The 22,133-nt window shown below is 41.5% G+C and overlaps 1 protein-coding gene across 1 annotated transcript; it reads left to right on the top strand.

Annotated features, from left to right (window-relative positions):
* Window positions 1-223: 223 nt before the first annotated feature.
* On the top strand, window positions 224-21,739 carry LOC134453878 (serine/threonine-protein kinase/endoribonuclease ire-1-like). Its single transcript, XM_063204627.1, has 6 exons — window positions 224-650; window positions 1,366-1,529; window positions 1,748-1,971; window positions 2,340-2,463; window positions 9,970-10,089; window positions 21,680-21,739. Exons 1-6 carry the CDS (start codon window positions 224-226, stop codon window positions 21,737-21,739), a joined length of 1,119 nt encoding a protein of 372 aa, XP_063060697.1.
* The last annotated feature ends 394 nt before the right edge of the window (window positions 21,740-22,133 follow it).

Below are 22,133 nucleotides of genomic sequence, written 5' to 3'. Positions count from 1 at the left end.
TTATACGTTATGGTATTGGTATATCATGTTTCATAAACTGTTCATTTGAGCATATTAGTTCCTTTCAATATATTTTTTAGTGATTACATTACTATCTTTTACTTCAGAGGATCCCACATCGCCCTCCACATCCATGGCGTCTTCTGTCAGACCCACAGCCCTACAGAGACGGTGGACTTCTCATAGCAAAAGATGGTGGCAAGAGTTAAAGGAGCTGGCAAACATGCCTGAAGAAGAAGTTACAAGAAGAGACAGCTTGGTGTTTGTCACTGGCAATCACAGATTTCGAATTGCTGATAAAGGGCACACCGAAGTCCTTTTGGGACTCCGAGGTGATGGAAGAGAAGTTGCAATCAAGAGGATCGAAAAGAGCGAAGACAAGAAGATACATGAGGAGATGAAAGTATTGCGGGAGAAAATGTATAACAGTCGACATGTTGTCCAATATGTAGATTACACAGAAGATCAAGAGTTCGCCTACATTGCTATGCAGTTGTGTGAGTACAACTTGGAAGAATACATAAAGGCAGACAACATGATGACTATGGACAAGAAGAGAAATATTGTAAAGGAGTTCCTTATGGGTCTGAAAGAGCTTCATGATGGCAAGACGATCCAACGAGATATCAAGCCAAGCAATGTTTTAATTGGTAAGCTATATGCACATCAATGTAGGCATATTTGTTATTTTCTGTTGTTGACAAACATTGGCTTGAGTGAATGTATTAGTAAGACGCTAACACCATTTACCTTGACAGAGTTGCATCAGTGTCATAAACATGTGATGACATCTTCGTAAAACATGAAACCTGCCATGATGTACAAATGTTTGGAAGATGTGGATATACATTAAGCAATTAAAATAGGCCTGGAGGTAAAATTATTTATATAATATCTAATTATTATTATTATTATTATTATTATTATTATTATTATTATTATTATTATTACTGTTGTTGCTGTTGTACTTTTGTTTTAATTAGTTGAATGATCCCATTGCAAATTATTCTGATTCCAACTGTGTGATCCTCTTTAACCCATTGATGCTGGTTGTTGTGTTAGGCAACATTGGCCCTGGCGCCTGGAGCTGCATGACGCAACATTCAGGCTCATAAGAATTTAAGACAAATTATTATTAAAAACTTGGTATGTTAGAGCTTGCATTCTAATGGAAGATGAGGGTCTTAGCATTTACTGTAAATGCAACTTACAGCATGTTTTTATGAGCTTCAGAGCCAGAGATATTTCGTTTGTATAGGCTGAGGGCAACTTTTCTTAAAAAGGGCTTAGGCATTCAGCTTTTTTTGCAAATTCTTTAGGCATCAATCTGTTAAACAAAAAAATCCTCTGATATGCCTTTTACAGACAAGGATGGTTGTGTGAGGTTAGCTGACTTTGGGATCAGTCGCACGTTAGATCCAGACCAGTCCACAATAGAAACAGATAAAGCCGGAACAAAATGCTGGGAGGCCACGGAAATTGTTGCAAAATCAGTGGGTTGGAGGTACAAAAGGAGTACTGACATTCAGGTTCGTTTTCATTTTGAAACTCAAGTGCAAACAGCCACAAAGGCTCTCTCTCTCTCTCTCTCTCTCTCTCTCTCTCTCTCTCTCTCTCTCTCTCTCTCTCTCTCTCTCTCTCTCTCTCTCTCTCTCTCTCTCTCTCTCTCTCTCTCACACACTCTCTCTCTCTCTCTCTCTCTAAAACATAATCCTTTGTTTCAGGGTTGTCCTAATCTTCCCCACAGGTGGCTGGCATGCTGGTTTACTACATCCTCTCTGGTGGTCACCATCCTTTTGGAGATGATTTCCACTGCCAGGCCAACATTGCTGATGGGAAATACTCTCTTGATCCTCTCATGGATGAAGAAGCCAAGGATTTGGTTGAGAGCATGATTAATCCATTCAACCCAAAATTGAGACCCCGCATATATGACATTTTGGAACATCCTTTTTTCTGGGATGAGAACAGGTAGGCTATACAAAGGCACCCAGAAGTTGAACACCTAGAATATTAATACATGCAATTCTCTTTCTCTGTTGTAATAGGGGATATTTTGTATAGTTTGGGAAGCTTAGCAGAATTTTGAATGAGTTGTTCTTTTGATCAGAAGCTAGTAAAAAACAACACATAATGTAGTCCACAACAGGCACAGTGATTGGCAGGTCATACAGTATACGTACTGGGCATGGGCAATATAAACACAAACTGCAATGTAAAACTATAGTTTGAGGTTTTGTGAAGGGATAAAAAAGCATGAGTAATAATGAATATAATACGGTACAACAAAATAACTTTTCAAGTGAGATCTACAGTAGAACAATTATTTCTTCTTACAGGCACAGGACATTCCTGAAAGCAGTGGGTGAGGTTGATGATGTAGAAAAGCATTTGAAGTTCACAGCTGATGAGGATTTGGACTCTGAAATGAAAGATAAAAGCTTCAGCACATGGAAAACTGAGGTACGTGTTCACACACACACACACACACACACACACACACACACACACACACACACACACACACACACACACACACACACACACACACACACACACACACACACACACACACACACATTTGATACCTTACACTACAGTATACTGTGTGTCTCAACAGGGCCATAACCAGATCTAAACATTGGTGTGAAGCAGCATCAATTAGAACTGATCTGATACAGAAAAGTCTTGACACTGTTCGTGATATACCACTACACTATGTAGGCCTAGTTCTTTATAGACATTTCACCCATTTAGGATGTGCACAACTGTCTCAATGCAATGTATGTATAGTGACATGTAAGATGTGTGGGTCATGATTTGATGGATAACAAATTGCGAGGTTGGATTTGGTCAGCAGCACCTGCACCGTTTTTCAAACAACAAGTGACTATGACCAAGCATTTGACAGGAAATACCATTCAATAGTAATATTGTATTTATATAACAACCATTGTATTAAGTGAAATGGGAAAAGCTGCACTATACCAAAAATTCAGCTCCAAATAGTGATACAACCTTTTTTCTTTTCGGCAGGGGCCATTTTGTATGTTATAGATACCAACCAATAGGGGGTGCAACCATATGCATTAATAATTGGAAATCTTAAAAAACTCACAAATTTCCTCCTGACTAACAAAGGACAAATGAGGCACAAATACCATTTTCACACTAAAAAGTGACCATGACCAGACATTTGACATTTTTTGGTAACACTTTATTTCAGTGTCACTGTAGACCCTACATCTAGCACTAATACGTATAAGTAAATTGTAAGATTTATTGTAAAACATATACTTAGCAAAACAAACATTTGTTAGGCCTGTATTCGCAAATGTCTTGTTTTTGCACAATTAGGGACCTATTACCAATATAACCTTAGTAGGGATCTAACAAATGTTTTATTTTGCTTAGTGAATGCCTTGCAAGCTACTTATACAGGCATTAACATTGTAGCCTACTGTATGTATTAGTGCTAAATGCTAATAGATGTAACAATAAAATAAAACGTGAACAACATTTTTTCAAACAGTGATATGGTTGTGATAATAATTATGCTATTAGATCATATGGGGAAAGTTAGTATACAGAATAATTTCAGACTAAAATACAGTGGGATGCAACCTTTCTTTATTTTTCGGCAGGGGCCATTTTGTATTCTATGCACACTGGCCAATAGGGGACACCGCCAATTTGTAGCCGAAGATTTTTGAAAACCTTAGACCCATACCTACAAAATAAGAAACTTGTCACAAAGTGAACGATTGTTGTGAAAATTAACGAATTCCCCAATGAGTGGTGTGACATCCGCGCTGCCTGCCATTTTGCATGCATGCAAAGCATACACACGTACACACACAGGCAGACATGCATTACTGTAGTAATCATGGTTTTACTGTAGTAACCATGGTTCTCTTTCACTCTCTCCGTTCAAGTGTCCTCACCTTTGAAAGTCTCATCCTTTGTAGTACAATTACGAAAACATTAACCATTCCTGCCAAAGGCAGAAAAAGGGTGGCCTTTTCCTGTCGTCCTGGGGGCTATAAAAGGTCAGTGCGCACCTGCGCAATTTCTCTATCCATCTTTCGCTTTTACGAGTCATCACCGATTTACTTTACCTCCGGTAATTCAGTTTAACTGTCCGACTAAGAACCTTGCCTGGGTGGTAACGGTTAAGGACGCTGAATTACCAAAGTAAACTTCGAAATTCAACTCCCGAACTATCTTCAAAGGACCAAAGAAGGGTAAGTTTGAAGACTGGACCAAAGACTGTTCTTCTCTGCTAGTCGACCATCTTACCCGGGGGTGCTAAGCAGGAGCTTAGCGTGAGAGGGGGAGCGTACCAATGTTCCCACGCCCCATTGGTCCCACAGCCCATTGGTCCCACGGCCCACTGGTCCCACAGCCCATTGGTCCCACAACCTATTGGTCCCACAGCCCAATGGTCCCACGTCAATAAGATTTTTTAGGCCCATTGGTCCCACAGTCCATTGGTCCCAAAGCCCATTGGTCCCACATCACAAATACTTTTAACCCTGTGAAACCTGAACCATGAAAACAATGAGAGAAAATTCTAATTTTTTTGAATTTGCTTCAATATTGGTCCCTTATAAGAAATGTAAAAAAAAAAATTCAAAATTTTGTTAAGGTCGCTGAGATATTTAATGCATCATATATGATGCATCAGGCTTTTAATGAATGAAAATTCCAATTTCATGACCATTGAAAAATGACTTTTAATGCATTTACAACTTTTTTTTAATTTAAAAAAGTTGTCAGACAATTTAATTTGAGGATTATCTTTAAATATTTAGTGAGATCCTGCCATTTTTTAAAGCCTATCCTTGTTTTAGCAGGACCATATTTTACATTTCCCACAGCCTGGTTGGGTAATTTTTAAAAATCTATGTAAAAACATAGCTGATCGAATGCTCAACAACCTATTTATGAGTGTAATATAGATCATTATTCATTTTTTATGTGTAATTTGAATATATGGGTCCATTACTACAATTGGACCATTTCTCCATTCACTTCAATGCATTTTTTACGAGATCATAATTTCAACATTTTGCATTGCATTTTCAAAATTGCAAGTAAAACCTGTTTCTTAAGGCAATATCTTTGTCTTGAAGTAAAACAACTTGTGTGTTTTGTTAAACGATCGTCGTGGAGCAAATGCATTGATGGCTGACTTCCTGCCACCGCCGGATGGTGCTTATATGTCTCATCAGTTTTAGCACGATCTCTCTGCAACACGGTGTAAAAATATAAACTCTTCCTTGCTAAATTGCACAAAGCAAGTGTTCAAATTAAAGGATGTAGAGTTATATTTCGGAAATTTGTACACAAACCTTATGCAATTTGACGAAATCTCAGCGTCGGTCAGGGAAACCGCTTCTACCCCATTTTCCTGTTTTTCTCCGAGCTGTGGTCAACTTGTTGTCGACCGCTGCTCTCTTGTGGTGGTTTCCGTGTACTGCAGGACGTTTGGAAATGACACGCAGGATGTTTTTCGGATCGATTTTTTTATGTGTCAGCGTGGAGAGGGCTTTGAATTTGATGAGACATATATGATGCATCCGGCGCGATAGGGTTAACATGATTTTTAGGCCCATTGCAGCCCATTGGTCCCACAGCTTAGGCCCCATGTTCCACAACTCCATGTTTCCACATTTCTGAGTAAACTAATGGTGAAAAAGGTGTAAAGACATTTAACCCGATACAATGTGGCCTACACATTTTGTTAATTATTTTTTTGTATTATTTCCTCAGCTTTTTTTAGCTTCTTTTCCAAAAGTAAAAAAAACACCTACAACTGCACTGGTACTACTTATACTACTGCTACTACTAATAATACCAATAATGATGTGCCTTTTATGGCTGCAAAAATTACAACCTTTCTTTGCATTGAACTTTTAAATGAACATTCATGCATCCCCAAACCATGTCAGTCCCACTACCATGCTTGGCTATTGAGAGGATACACCTTTTTTGTAAAACTCACTTGTTTACCACCACACATGCTTGACACCATCTAAAGCAAATTTGTTTATCTTGGTCTCAAGAGAGATGAACAGACCAAGGATATGGATCACTGGAACCATGTCGTGTGATCTGAAGAGACCAAGATAAACAAATTTGCTTTCGATGGTGTCAAGCATGTGTGGTGGTAAACAAGTGAGTTTTACAAAAAAGGTGTATCCTCTCAATAGCCAAGCATGGTAGTGGGACTGACATGGTTTGGGGATGCATGAATGCTGTCAACATTGGCAATATGAAATACACCTAAAAGAAACATGCATGTCAACATGCACTGTGACTACTGAAGCAGATCATGATATTCTCCATAGGATTGCATTCAAATCTCACACTAATCTATTTAAGCCAGACTCAAAATTTAAAAGTTCAAAGCAAAGAAAGGTTGAAACGCACACTGATGACCTCCCTTGTCATCCCTTTTCATTTCGTTTCATTTCGAGACGATTCGAGCCAACATAGCCCCTTCTCTACCGGATTTTAATCTGGGGTGTACTCACTTTTGTGAGTACATGTTCAAACATTAATGGCTGTATTTTGTTTTTTTCTGAGTGAACAAGAAATTTAAGCGGTTAAATATGTTGTTAAAAGATCACTAATCGTTGTGTCAGTTACATTTCTGTAATGCTTTCCTATGAAAAGATATACAGCTCCAGGCCTTTTTATTAGAATACCATGAAAAAGTTGATTTATTTCCATAATTCCATCAATAATGTTAAACTGTCATGGATTGTAGATTCATGGCCCAGTTTTTTAACTATTCCAATTTTTTTTCTTTTTTTTCTTTTTATATATGTTGGCCTTCCAGCTCAAAAAACCCATGAATTGGGGAATTCACATTATTAGAATATTGTTATAAAATCACTTTTTTCTTCATAAAAATTTGGGTCACATTAAATCAGTTGAAATTTGGTACTTTCTACATAACATGCAATGGTCAATACTTGGTTAGGACATTCTCTGTCTTCATAATGGCCATGATGCGTTTAACATTGAAGTCAATGGCAAAAACAGTGCATGGGAGTTATGGAAGCCCAGATATCCTTGATGCTTTGCTGTCAGCTGTTCTTGTTTGTTGACCTGGTGCCACACACTTCACTCTTCAATATACCCTGTAGATTTCCATGCCACGTTTTGGCGCTAACTCACCAGTTTAATTCTAAATAACCAGAAATGAAACCCCATTGAAAATGAATGGGGTTTTATTTCTGTTGAGTTTTCAGCAAAGCATCAATGATTACAATTCTTTGTAATACCTCTTAGCATGTATCTTTGCGAGATCAGCTGTCTTCAACTCATAGCCTCTCCATCTGTTCACACTGATAATACACAGTTATACCTGTTATTTTGAGCCTGGCTTTTGCAGTTTTTCTGTTTTTTTTTTTTCATTTAGAAATTTAGTGCATATTTAATTAGATATAGTGTAATTACCATAGGCTACTTAAACATAACATTTCAGGAAACTTGCAATACGTTTTTTTCTCATATATATGCGAGTAATCAGCGGGTAAAGTTTCGTGGTGATATCCGCAAGTTAAAAATGTTGGCCTATTCACCTGTAGTGTCTCCAGACCGTTATTATAAGCCTTTGGCAGCCATTTTGAAAATAACCCATTTCCCAAAGTCAGATTTTTCTAGATTTTTAGTATGTAATTTAGCATGTCTAATAGTAATAGAATCCATGATAAAACCTACTTTTGTATAATTTTTTAGGGGCTGGGTGTTTTTTTTTCTCATAGATTTACTCTCCTATACCCCATATCTGTTGCTGCTACCTGGATACCAGCTAACTGGCTAACCTACCTGGGATACCCTGCGAAGCTAATGGAGGCAATGCTAGCTGCAGCTAACTTCTGGTTTTCGCTTAGTCACTGTTGGACTTGTACAGCATCCCCTACACTTAAAAGGTCACCTTTAAGCATCCTATCACTAACGGTGTATACGATGGCTGGACGCAAGGTTTCTAGTAAGAGGCCCCCACAGGGAGACCGTCCATGCCCACAGGGCTGCAGCTTCAATATTAAGGCGGCAGACACACACGACACGTGTTTAGTTTGCCTTGGCATAGCCCACACCCGAGAGGCGTTAGTCGGTGGCTCATGCGAACCATACCGCAATCTTTCAGTGATAGTGCACAGACTTGCAGCGCTAACTGAATTAGCTGAGTCTATTCGTCCGCAACCCGAACCCAATTTGGAGGATGAGGATTGGGATGATACCCAGTCACAACACAGCAAAGCGGTTCAACCCCTCATGTCCTCTCCTGTGTTAACCCAGCGGCCAGCTTCCCGAGAAGTAGAGGATGCCCTAATGGACTGTGTTTCCATAGCGGGTATTGATTCTTTGATGATAGGGAATTTCCTGACGAGTTATTCGTTCCAGATCTTCCCCCATCTCAGGCTCGCTCAATCGCAAGCTCAGACGGTGACAGTGGTTGTTCTGCCAACGTAGCAGATACCATCCATGGTCTTTGCCGTAAAGCGGCGGTCGAACTGGGCATTGTGTGACCAATGCCACCTGCCCCTCTCTTCGATGGGTTCTATCTCCCACGAGTGACTCCATCTGTCCAGGAGGAGATACCTCCGTTTCAGGACATTATCTCTGAAGTCTGTTCCCTGTTTTCATCCAGAGCACCTGTTAGTGGTTTTTCCATACTCAACATGGCTGGCATGGATGGTTTGTGGGATCTCCCTCCACGTATGGAAAGGAGCCTTGGGGGGAGTGTCCCTGGTGTCTACGGCCCCTAAGCTGCCACACAAATCGGACCACTTTGCCGCTGGCCTCTGGGAGAAATCCTGTCCTGGTGTTGGGGGGTGGGGTCAATTACCTGCAATGAGATGAGACCAATTTAGCCAAACCAAGTGGGATCACCTGTGAATGTCAAGTCCTGAAATGTGTGTCTCTCTCTTGCTATCATTTGACTCTGATGAAGGTGTAGCAACACCGAAACGTTGGTTGGGTGTGTGCACAAAATAAAGACTTGAAAACTAAGCTGCAGTGTGCTCCAGCTTCTCCTTTCCAGCTATACCAATGACTTACTGGCAGTGTTGCCAGATGAGGCTCAAATGCAAATACTCAAAACCCGCCTGGAAGCACTAGATCCCACCCAATTCTATTGATGTCTATGGGAAAGATTGGGCGAGTTTTCCTGCAAAATGCCATTTTTACCCACAGACGGCCACCCCAAGCAGCCCAATTGGGCGGGAAACAGCCCAATCTGGCAACACTGCTATCTGGAGCCTCAATGCCAGTGATTTCAAAAGCACTGGGACACTGATCTGTGATAGGTCTGTTAGAGCATTAGGTCCAACCCCCTATGGGCGGGGTTGAAAAGGTGGGGAAAAAGGCTTGTAGTCTCAACAGAAATCCACGTCTCTTTCACTTCCTCCTACAATGATGCACAATGACGAATTTTACATCATTGTAGGAAGAAGTGTTAAGAGGTGAATATGGATTTCTCCTGTCTCAGGGGGAATTGAGTGTTGCATGACCATTCAAAAGTATGACTGGGTGTCTAGCAATGGAAAGTCTAATGCAAATGGGTGGAGTGTCCCTTTATAGATCTTCAAGCTGTGCGTGCTCTGAATGCCTCCACCCTACTAATGGCCTACATGGGCGCGTTAGGGGCGGAAATGGAGACTGCTCTCGCTGAGGGTAACCTGTTCATACCATATGGGCAGACATCAGGGCGGTCTGTGACCTCATCCTGAGGTCTTCTCGCTGCATAGCACAGGCCTCTGGCCGGCGCTATGGCACTTTCTGTGGTTGGCCTGCGACACTCATGGCTCAAGCTTTCTTGCCTATTCATGACAAAGACAAAATGGAAGCTTTGAACCATCCCGTTCCGCTGCTATCAATGCTATCCAGCAACAATTTGAGGTGCTGAAGAAACAGCAACCTGTGTTCAAGGTTGTGGTCCCTTCTTGCCAGGTGACCTACGCCAAGCCTACTCCGGCTAACCAACGCTGTCCCACCTACTCTGCCCTGGCGTCGCCCCAACAGTCGCAGCCTCAGGCTGCTAATCACTGCAACGAGCCCCCCAGGAGCCTCGTATTTCGAGCCCTGCGGGCCCCGTGCGTCTCCTTTAAGGCACACTTAAAGACACCCCCCCCCCCCCCCCCCTCGGAATGGTGGGCGCGGTGACCACCGCCAGTCCCCCGATTGGAGAGGGGATCGCTGAGGCAAATAACCTGGCCCCTCGGGGCCGGGGTCTCCCCACGTGACGGGTCTCCCAGCCCTTTAACCAGCAGTTTGGCGGGCCTAGGCCCCCCAAACACTCGTACCTCAGGTCGTTCCTCTGGCCCAGCGTGCCAACGCCTGGGCTGAATGCACAAACTCCTGCTCGATTTTGGACACTGTGGTGAAGGGTTACCGTCTGCAATTCAACAGGCGTCCCTGTGCGCTTCACTCAGTGGTCCCCTCGGTGGCCCTTGGTGATCAAGGACTCGCTCTAGGAGAGGAGATTTCAACGTTCAAGGCTGAGTGGGCATCAGTGGGGGGGCTAGTGCCCTATTCTCCAGGCGTCTAACTGCCATATGTCCGAAGGCCATTCGCTGTGCCCTCGGTTGCTCCACTTATTCCTCCACTTATTCCTGGGCTGTTCCTCTATGAAGTTGATCTTCGGTCGGTCCCCGTACTCTGTGACTCGAACGTGAGTGTTTACAACTCCCATAGGAGAGGACACTCGAACAGAGAGACTGAAAGAGAACATTAGGACATGCATAGTATGTCCCCAGTTCTCTAAAGGAATGGAGAGAGAGTGTCCTCTACTCCGCTCCAAAAGCTCAGGGTGGTGGTACCAAGAGGATGTGCGCAGGTGCGCGCTGCCTTTTATAGCCCTCGAGGAAGGTGGGAAAAGGCCAGCCTTTTTTGCCTTTGGCAGGGATGGTAAATGATTTTGTGATTGTACTACAAAGGATTAGACTCCCATAGGAGCGGACACTCTCTCTCCATTCCTTCATAGAACCGACGACATATAGTATAATGTCCTAATGTTTCTCTAAACCACTGCTCTGAACCAACCATAGTATTAACATGCTTATTTATGTTTTTTGGGTAACCATAAAATCTGTGGGTCCTGAATAACCATGGATCATATCACGTTTATTCAAGGTTTTCATGATTTTTCCAGTATGGTTTGTGTCTATTGTTTAACCAGACACAAACCATGCTCATAAAACATGGTTAATTGTGGGTTTCACAAACCATGCTCAAGAAACATGGTTAATTGTGGGTTTCATGGTCACCCAAAAACATGAAAACTTGTTCGCAGCCGTGGTGTACAGGTAATGGTTATGGAGTTGGGCTGAAGACCACAGAGTTGCAGGTTCAAACCCCACCTCTCCCTACACTTCCATCTATGACTGAAGTGCCCTTGAGCAAGCCACCTAACCCCACGTTGCTCCAAGGACTGTCACCAATATGTGTGTTGGATACAAAAGCGGCAGCTAAGTGTAATTTAATGACTAATTAAACCATGGTAAAATCCATGCTTAGTTTTCAGAATAAAACCATGGTTAAAGGAGCACTTCAGCCAATTTCAATATGCTGTTGTATTGCTCAAGCTAACCTTGACTTGTCAGTACCCGGTGATGCTGCATTTTTCCAATCAGCCCTTTCCGAGATCTGAGCTATTCTAATGGGGCAGATTTTGTTTAAATTCACAATTTTCTTAATATAGGCCTAGCCTACTCCAAATATTTTCCCAAAAGGTATCGCTGTTTGCTAGTTGTCTGCTGATGTCGCATAACCTTTTGAATGTTTTTGGGAATAAATAAAGATGTTTTTTTTTTCAATGTAAACAAACACCTGGCCCCATTACAATGACCAGGATCTCGGAAAAGGCTGAAGAAAAAAAAAATCTCAGGTACTGACTAGGGTGACCATATTGTCTGGATTTATCCGGACAGCCCCGCCCCTTACCTTTCCAACCCTAACTAATAACACGAGCTCAGAATACAGACAGACAGCGCTCTTGCAGAAAGACGCTTTCTTTGCCCTGCTCGCAAAGTTATGAGAGCCCTGGTAGTAAATGCATTTGGCGGACAAATTTACTTGCACGGTGCCAGTGCAGGGGGGGGCAGACTGTAAAGACAATATCATCTATGTTATTTCACTTCCATATTGTCAGTTAATGTGCTTCACGTATGCATGCAACACAAACACAAATTGCATGTATATTTCCCCAACATGGCTACAGCAGCCTAGGCTACAGCGATACAGTTTGATGCGCAAAGTCTGGTGTAAAACCTGGTGTAAAATGGCGACCGCAGATATCGGAAACACGAGCCGACTGTCACTCTAGTTTGTGTCAATGACGTTGCTTCGCATTTCGAGGCCATAAGCACAAGCCGAGGACGGTAGGAAACACAAAAATTGGGACACACAGACGTCGTAAAACAGGTCGTAAAAATGGATATGGTCACCCTAGTATCTGACAAGTGAAGGGTAGTGTGAGCATTACAACTGCAGGTTGAAATTGGCTGGAGTTATCCTTTAATTCTATTGTTAAACCACAGTCAAACCAAAAACCGTGCTGAACCATGCTAAAAAAATCATGAAATCATGGTTTATCATGGTCGATTTTCGAAAGAAAGTGAGTGGTGTGGCATCCGCTCTGCCTACCATTTTGCATGCATGCAAAGCACATGTGCACGCACGCACACACACAGACATGCAAACGTGCTTAGCAATTTCATAGCACTGATTGGCTATTTTGTTTTCACTGCTTACTGTGTGTGTGTGTGTGTGTGTGTGTGTGTGTGTGTGTGTGTGTGTGTGTGTGTGTGTGTGTGTGTGTGTGATGTCAGCTGAACCACTTGACTGAGGACCTTGACAGCATGAAGAGGAAATGGTTGGCTTTGGTGCAGACTCGGGCTAAAGATGATGCAAAATTTCCACAGAGTCTACTGTCTCTTCTACGTTTCATCCGCAACCGAATGGACCATAGGTCTGTGATTATTCCTTAATCCATAATCAAGATTGGTGTTCATACCTGGCAGGTCTACTTGTTCTTGTTTGAGCACAAACAAATGCCAAACATTATTTTCCGTTTAGCTGTTCATGCATCCTTTCATACAATAGCATGAAAAAAGTTAAGAATCTTTTGGAGAAAGACTACCTACAGTGGTTGTCTAGTACACCGAGGCTGGTTATCACAGTAGCCAATATTCTTTTCAGACTTTTGTGCACTGGTGCTACTGGTAAACTTTGATAACTGTTGACTGATATTACCTGATTTTATTGGTTCATCTTTATCTCTCAGCAAAAAAGAAATGGAAGACATCAATGTTCTCAAGCTCTTCCCTGACCTCTTTATCACAGCATACAATTGTGCCATAGAAAGAGGGTGGACAGTAGAGGGGTATGTATTTGTCACCAGCTTTCAGAGCAACCACGCAGGGCCACTGGAGCCCAGTCTCGAGAAAAAATGAACTATATGCTTCGTGGTGCTGTCACGATATAGCCTCTTTTTTCGTGGTTGGACAACGCTCGCTGTCGACGTAGGGTACGAGAGTGAGAGAGTGGGTGAGAGAGAGGGCAAGAGAGAGAGAGCGAGTGAGATAGAGAGCACCCGAGCAGCGTGCATTCCGGGAGGGGAGCCCTCTGTGTCATCTCTCCCTTCCTCCAACGTTGTCCCTAACCCTAACCCTAATCTTAACCCTAACCCCAACCCTAAACCTAACCCTAAATCGCTTGTTTGAAATGTATTACCGTATGACTGCCGAAAGGGCATGAAACTCCTGTTTCCAGTTACCCTTCACTCAGGCTTGATTGTTGACGTCCGTCCCCATTATTCTTCTCCCCAGAACCAAACTACCCCAATTGTCAATTCCCCCTTTCGTCATCCAACCACGAAAAATGCTATATCGTGACGGCACCACAAAGCTTATAGTTTATTTGTTCTGTTTTTTTTTCGTAAGGATTTCACGAATGGCTCCAGATACGGTTGTCCACTGACAGATTTGGCTGGGCTGGGCAGACAAGAATTTCTGAATCTCTGACTCTGAGACAGAGCTAGGCTACTATTTAACAAACTGACTGCAGGTGACATGGATGACAGTGGGTGAGAACAAACACCTAGAGTGTGCAGTGCTCCATCAAGTCTCCCCATACCAGGAGTAACAGGCACATGGCAAGTTGCCTAAAAATATGTCAAATGAATCTCTCTCCTCACAAAATTAACAGTTTGATAATTTGTTAGCATTTTCGCTAAGTGGGGTTTACATTTATAGCGTTGCATCAGAGTGACTGGATATATACAAAGAATCTCTGGTTGCATAGCGCTGATAAAAAGTTGATTCTCTCCCTAGAGATACGTGCCCGAGGCACCTTCATCAGGGTTGTGGGTTAATGAGCATATTCTTTACCCCAGGCTCGGCCCTCGCAGCGACATAACACCCAGGCAATTTGCTTGTTCAGGTACTTTCTGGTTCCCTCTACAGCGGGAAACTCCACCCACTTTGTCTGGAATCAATCAACTTTGAGCATCATTGAAGGTCCTGGGTAGAGGCCTGTTCAAGGCAGTGACATGGTTAAAGCAGAGACGTGCTATTGGGACTAGGGTGACCAGCTGTCCGGACTTCGGCCGGACAACCCCGCCCCTTAACTTTCTAACCTTGCGTCCTCGCGCGCACCCATTGCTTCAACTTGCCGAATCCCCGCCTCCGTGGAGAAAACAGTGAAGTTGGCATTCTAAACTGTAGGCAGAAATCAGGGAACAGCGCTGCCATCTTACCTCAGACTAACTCAGCTGCCAACAGCAGTTTTAGGCTACTTGTAGGCCTAAAACAATATTTTTGGGGGGAAGGATTTTCGCATTTCATTACCTCACTCCGATAAAGGAGTCATCAGTACCACTAACTTAATATTGTATCAGAGACGGCAGGTTACGATAGACAAATCCTTTGTTGTCTGTGTAGGCTATTTCATATTTTTTTAAAAATGTAGTTTGGGTAGTCATGCATTCGTAGGCCTAATAGCCAACAGTTAAATTTCATTTACTTTACTCAAAGTTGGTCAGAAGTCTGTTTATCAGCGGTGTTTTAAGGGAGGCAAACCGCAACTGTCAACCTTTTTTTTTCATGCAGACGCTGGATGGAGCTCAAAATACAGACAGCGCCCGTGCAGAAAGACGTTTCTTTGCCCTGTTTGTAAAGTTGTGAGAGCCCTCGTATCGTTGTAAAAGCATTTAGCGGACTAACTTAGTTGCACTATGCGCTACCACCAGTGCAGGAAAAAATAGGAAACAGACAGTAGACAATAATATAGTCACCTTATTTAATTTTCATACAGTCAGTTAATGAACTTCATATAGGGCTATTGCACGGAGATTTCCCCGACATAAGGCGACAGCAATACTGTTAATTCGCTGGGCGAAGTCTGGGGTTATATCTGGAGTAACATGGCGACCGCAGATATCGGAAACGCGACCGACTGTCAAGGTCTAGTTTGTGTCAATGACATTGCCTCTTATCTCGAGGCCATAAGCAAAAGGCTAGGAGGAAAGGAAAGACAAAGAGAGGGACACACGGATGTCGTGAACAGGTCGTAAAAACGGACCGATGGCCACCCTAATTGCGACTATGAAATGTTTGGTTTAAGCTTTGGCTCAGCCTGTTCTGCCCTCGACCAGTAGTTAACCAAGGGAGATAGGTCAACCATGCCGTTTGAGAATGTTAGTTGTTATGCTCTTGGTCAGACCAAGTCTAGAAGAGATTTGAAAGTCATGCTAATCAGCCTACATATTCTTAGCTTTGGTCACCGACGGTCATGAAACACATGATATTATTCCGTTGTTTTTAACATGAATGCAGCGCAGGCAGAGCTGATTATTTTATGGGCCAAAATACCCACACACACATACAAATTTAGAAGCCTAATGTTAAAGCATGATTTGGAGAAGCTAATACATGCCTTCATTTTTAGTAAGCTTGACTACTGCAACAGTCTTTTTACAGGCCTCCCCAAAAAGACCATCAAACAGCTTCAATTAATCCAGAATGCAGCAGCAACAAGGAAGTTTGACCACATTACTGCAATCTTGAGATCACTGCATTGGCTCCCAGTAAGCTACAGAATTGATTTTAAGGCACTGCTTCTTGTTTTTAAATCATTAAATGGAATGGGACCCACCTATCTCATAGATATGTTTCAGCTGTATGCGCCAACCATTTCACTAAGGTCAACAGAGAAGAATTTGCTGGTGATCCCAAGAGTAAAAACAAAGTGTGGAGAGGCAGCCTTTAGCGTCTATGCTGCAAAGCTTTGGAACCAGCTTCCAAATAGGGTGACCAGCTGTCCGGACTTCGGCCGGACAACCCCGCCCCTTAACTTTCTAACCTAGCGTCCTCGCGCGCACCCATTGCTTCGACTTGCCGAATCCCCGCCTCCGTGGAGAAAATTGTGAAGTTGGCATTCTAAACTGTAGGCAGAAGCCAGGGAACAGCGCTGCCATCTTACCTCAGACAACTCAGCTGCCAACAACAGTTTTACTTGCAAAACAATATTTTTGGGGGGAAGGATTTTCGCATTGCATTACCTCACTCCGATAAAGGAGTCATCACCACTAACTTAATATTGTATCAGACGGCAGGTTACGATAGACAAATCCTTCCGTTGTTGTCTGTGTAGGCTATTTCATATATATATATTTTTAAATGTATTTTGGGTAGTCGTGCATTCTTAGGCCTAATAGCCAACCATTAATTTGATTTACTTTATTCAAAGTTGGTCAGAAGTATTATCAGCGGTGTTTTAAGGGAGGCAAACCGCTTCTGTCAACCTTTTTTTTTCATGCAGACGCTGGATAACCAACAACACGAGCTCAAAATACAGACAGCGCCCGAGCAGAAAGACGTTTCTTTGCCCTGTTTGTAAAGTTGTGAGAACCCTCGTATCGTTGTAAAGGCATTTAGCGGACAAACTTAATTGCACTAGGCCAATGCGTTGCCAACAGTAAAAATATGAAACAGACAGTAGGCAATAATATAGTTGCCTTATTTAACTTTCATACAGTCAGTTAATGAACTTCATATATGGCTATTGCACGGAGATTTCCCAGACACAAGGCGACATCAATACAGTTAATTTGCTGGGCGAGAGGTTATATCTGGAGTAACATGGCGGCCGCAGATATCGGAAACGCGACCGACTATCAAGGTCTAGTTTGCGTCGATGACGTTAAGGCTAGGAGGAAAGGAAAGACAAAGAGAGGGACACACGGATGTCGTGAACAGGTCGTAAAAACGGACCGATGGCCACCCTACTTCCAAATGATGTAAAAAATGCACCCACTGTTAATATCTTCAAATCTAGACTTAAGACAAAGCTGTTTTCAGATGCTTTTAACTAGCTTGCATTTTATATCATTTTTATTTCCATGTTTATTCCTTACCATGTTTTTATCTTAATGTTTTAAACATATCTTTTTTAAATGTATTGTTCTTTTTCTTTTTTTCTTTTAACCATATGTTTTAATCTTGGTGTTTTAAATTTTCTTTTTTTGTGAAGCACATTGAGTGGCACCTGTGTATGAAATGCGCTATAAAAATAAATTTGACTTGACTTGACACACACACACTCATTTATTGATCACACACCGTCTCTTCTCCACAGATTCCTGCCCCTGCCCCCTGCCCCTGTTTCGAGGAAGAGGAGGTTGAATTTTGATGATCTGACACTGGCACATTCAGAAACAAGTACAGTAGTAGCAATATGTATTTTGATCCTTTGTTCATAACAAAGAAATGATCAGTCAGATCAGTTTTGCGGCTGTACCTTGGACAGCTTGTCTTCCCACACACATGATTTATATTGGGTAAAGGTCTTGGGCCACTTCAATGAGGCTATACTCATGTATATTTTGGTTTATTGTCATGTTTGGAGACCCACCCATGCCACATCTTAAGGAGGGAAGGAGGTTGACACTCAGGATTTTATTGTGCAATTCTCTGTTCATCCTTTCGTTCATGCTATGATGTTGTCCTGTGGCCTAGCCAGAAAATCATCCTCAATGGCATGGTTTTCTTGGGGTCATAGTCTGCATTTCTCTTCCTCCAAACATACTGGCCCTCATTTATCAAAGCAGCGTACGACGAGAATCATACGTATGTCGTGCGTACGTTCTTTTTCTACGACCAGTTGGCATTTATCAAATCACATCGTAAGCGCAGGAAAGATGAAATCCTACGACTGCTCTCAGACGGTGTACTGTTGGATTATAGCCATTTTGTTCCAAACGTTGTAAACCCATTTCAAAATCATTTTCCAAACTTACTATGTGTTGACTAGAATCCAGCGTGTTCTTTTTAAAGAGTCAGAGAGCATGGTGTCCAATTCTTGATTTTAGCGGGTTTATTTATCCAAAGCATCTGGCATGAAGTTACAAATAATTAAAGTTTTTGCATTCTGTTCTCCTGTGACCTCTTCCTAACAGCAACAATCAAGATCATTCTGTCTTTTCCTAGAGTATCTGCCTTTTTTTGTAGTAGCGAGTAACCATCCCCCGTCTGTCTCCAAGCTGTGGGGGCTTCCATTGTCTCCAGGTAGACCTAGCCCCTTTGGCCAGACCTCCTGAGGTGTTTCTTGATCACACAGAGAAAGTGGGTTGGGTGTGGCAAGTTAAAACCTTTCGCAAAATATACAGCATATGATCATGACCCTTATTAAACATTCTCAATGTCAATTTACAAAAATGTATGCCAATATATTTTCAATTCCCTCTCTTGATTCGATTCAACATCGAATCACAAAAAATATCTTAGCATGTCCATCTGCCATGTCTTTATCTGAAATGCAATCGAATGGCTATCACTTGGGTTATGGTTGGAGATTCATAGGCCTACCCATAGTAGCCTATAGGTATTGAATGCAAAAATTCTGTTCAACCCAAAGCAACAGTTCAAAAATAAACAACCAAACCTAAAAGATTAATACAAAACAAGAACTAAAAATGCAGTCAATATATTGTCACCCCTTTTCTCTGGAGTCCCTCTCTTCAACTGAAAAATATCGTGGCAACATCATAAAAATAGAAATGTTCTTTTTGGCCCCCGAGAGTGTCAGCTATGGTGAAGTGCTTCTCAATAGTATGTTAAACTCTTTAATAGGAATGATAAGCCCAAAGAAAGAAAGAAAGAAAGAAAGAAGAATAAAATAAAAATTCAAAATTGTTCCAAAATTGCATTTTCATCCCATCACCCAGAGAGCTTTAAAGAAAATCCTCAACAAAAACCTGGAATAAAAGAAAATGTTTGCGCACCATTTATCATGTCAGACCCTGCCCAACTTTTATGTCACACTTTCCATGGGTTGAGAAACCATAAAAACGTAAAAACCATAAACCATAAAAAAACATATGCATTTCTGAAACGACAGCAAAAAATTCAATTTCAGCCCTTTGCCTCTTTACTAATCTAAATTCATAAATCAACTTTCAACTTCCAAAATTATAGTAAGGAAAAAATCTGAATTCTGAGAAGAAGGGGGAATATTACTTCTCTTTGAAAGAAGAAGGGGGGTGGGGATACTTCTCTTAGAAAGCTAAAGATACAGTCAATGACATGTCCCTTATTCATCCACCATTGACAATGAAAATAAACTCTCCCTCTCTTTAATCTGTATGGCACAGCCACACAGATTAATCTTTAAAATAGTGGAGGTGTGTGCCAAAGTTTATGTAAGTTATCCCTTCAACAAGCAGAGTGCACCCCCTTGTTTCCAACTCTAGGACTTTGTCGTCCCATATCATAGATCGAACCAGCGTAGTTCTTTGTGTCCCGTCATGGACACCATACAGTACTTTGCTCAATGTCCTGGCAGAGAACCACAGTTCTCCCATCTGACTCCATCAATCTCCTTGGATTTCTCAATGTTTGCAACTGCCAGACAATAGAGAGCGCGTACTTTACTTCATGACACCTGGTTTCCTCCAAGTTGACCGCTGATTGATCACATGGTTGCACTCTGTTGAGATTCTGTATCAATTTAAACTATGGCACCTCACCGCCTCTGGGTTTTGAGCCCAAATTTTGGAAATAAAATTAGAACTGGGGGATGAACTTGGAAGACGGCAAAGTCTGTACAATAGCTGTTTAATTAAAGTTTCATGTTAAAATGGCATTGTTTATGACTTATCGCTGAATATTACTTTTTATAACTTTTTAGTTTTCTTAAAAACCCATATCAATTACCCATATCATAACATACCTAACCAAAGTGAGTTTTCTTGTTTAATAAAAACAAAATGTATAAAGGGAAAATTGGTGAAGTAAACTAAAGAAATAAAGCACTGTTTAAAGTAAACAAGTAAGAAAATATAGTCATGGAAACTATAAACTAGAAATCTTATGAAGCTTGTTTTAATATAGTATGTCTAACTCCTGCATTTTGATGGAACATATCAAAATACAGTCCTCTTTTCCTGAAAGAAGAACAAGTTGTAAAAAAGAAAGCCACCTTTCTAAAAAGCTGAAAATTATTCATTTGTAACCCAAATAGTAAATAAAATGTTGAAAAATATCCATTTGAAACCCAAATAGTAAATAAAATGTTGAAAAATATCCATTTGAAACCCAAATAGTAAATAAAAATGTATCTTAATTCAAAACCAAACTCTTTGTTAACCAAAAAGAGAAAGAAAGACCCATCAGTTTTTTTTGAAGAAAGGAAAACACCGCTTATTAAAAGAAAAATGCTCACAAAGAGGTTCAAATTGATTCATTTGAAAACCAAATCGAGACGTAAAATGAAAGCATTATCAAAAACTTGAAGAAACCAAATGAATAAACTCAAATCAATAAATGAAACAACCCCCAAAAAATTGTAAAATAAATGTCATGACGTCACTGTATGTAGGCCTCTGTTGAATTACCATATTAACCATGTTCTTCTCATTTTTGAATTCTACCTTTGCACGTGCACTCTCAATTTTTCACATGAACACACATAACACACAGACAGACATAGGGCCCATTGACATACAATGACAGACATACAAGGAATACATATATGTTAGTCTCCTGTTTTTTTGGGGGGAAAGGGAATGAAACCTGAAGTTAATCAACCATGGTTACTTCTTGATGATATCCTGTTATGACGAATTGGTTCCTTTTTATCGTTAACCTGTAGATCAAATCAAATTCACATATAGCATACAAAACAAGAGATATGTTGACATTCCCCAATGTGTCTCGGTCCCCTGGTTTCACTCCATGGTCATGTTCCTGAAAGGACTAAATGATTAAGTCAATTCACAGTATATTCCTCTCTAGGTGTCGACTCCCAATCTCGTTTTCTCCAGACATCCTGAAGGGATTAGGTCAACAACGAGCTTTGCACAACAGGCAACCGTATCCTGTTATCGTCTCCTAAGAAGAAGAAGAAAAAAAAAAAAAGGACAATTAGTTAATCTTCACTTAATTAAATCACACGAAACCAGGTCGATTAAATGCAACTTAATCCTTATTCAAAACAAATTGTATGATTTTTCCAGACCTAAATGAATTAAAATTATTGCTAAAAACTAATCTATATTGATATCCAAAATTTGAAAACCTTGCCCATTTCATACAATTCTTTTATCACCCCAGTGTCAGTCAGGTTTCTGCTCCACCTCTAATGAATACGGCCAATTCCCCAGGGTGTCAAAGGACCCCAGGGTGTCGACGCCCCCCAAGGCATGCCCACACCCAAATTCTGAAACCCTGATCCATGGTGTGGCGAGGGTTGTGGTAATAGGTACGCTTGCTGTGGGACATACCCATAACCCCTTCTATATTGATTTGGGATGTTTGGGATCCCTCTCCACTGCACTTTGGGGCACATTCTCTTCCAATGACCCAACTCACCACAGCCATGGCATTTGTCCCATGACCTACGCCAACCAGTCCTATGCCTCCTGCCCAATTCCCCTGGGCCTCTTTTCACTTGGTGGAGGGTCTGTTGAACCATTTGATACTCAGATTTATTTTTTGTGTCACTAACTCTGTTGCGAGCCTCCTCTAACTGCAGTTTCAATAGTTCCAGTCGTGCTGCATCTGTCTCCTCTTTTGCCTCCTGCACCTTAGCTTGTTGTATCTTCATGTGATGTTTCA

This window comes from Engraulis encrasicolus, chromosome 8 (assembly GCF_034702125.1).
Source record: "Engraulis encrasicolus isolate BLACKSEA-1 chromosome 8, IST_EnEncr_1.0, whole genome shotgun sequence".
In the NCBI taxonomy this organism is placed as follows: Eukaryota; Metazoa; Chordata; class Actinopteri; order Clupeiformes; family Engraulidae; genus Engraulis; species Engraulis encrasicolus.
Note: the sequence above shows the minus strand (reverse complement) of the source record. Positions and strands in the feature narration are given on the sequence as shown.

Bases quoted from the DNA above. Each gene is read 5' to 3' on its own strand.
- LOC134453878 (XM_063204627.1), top strand. From the start codon at position 224: ATGCCTGAAGAAGAAGTTACAAGAAGAGACAGCTTGGTGTTTGTCACT. The intron at 651-1,365 runs GTAAGCTATATG...TGCCTTTTACAG, and splicing joins GCCAAGCAATGTTTTAATTG to ACAAGGATGGTTGTGTGAGG. The intron at 1,530-1,747 runs GTTCGTTTTCAT...TCTTCCCCACAG, and splicing joins AAAGGAGTACTGACATTCAG to GTGGCTGGCATGCTGGTTTA.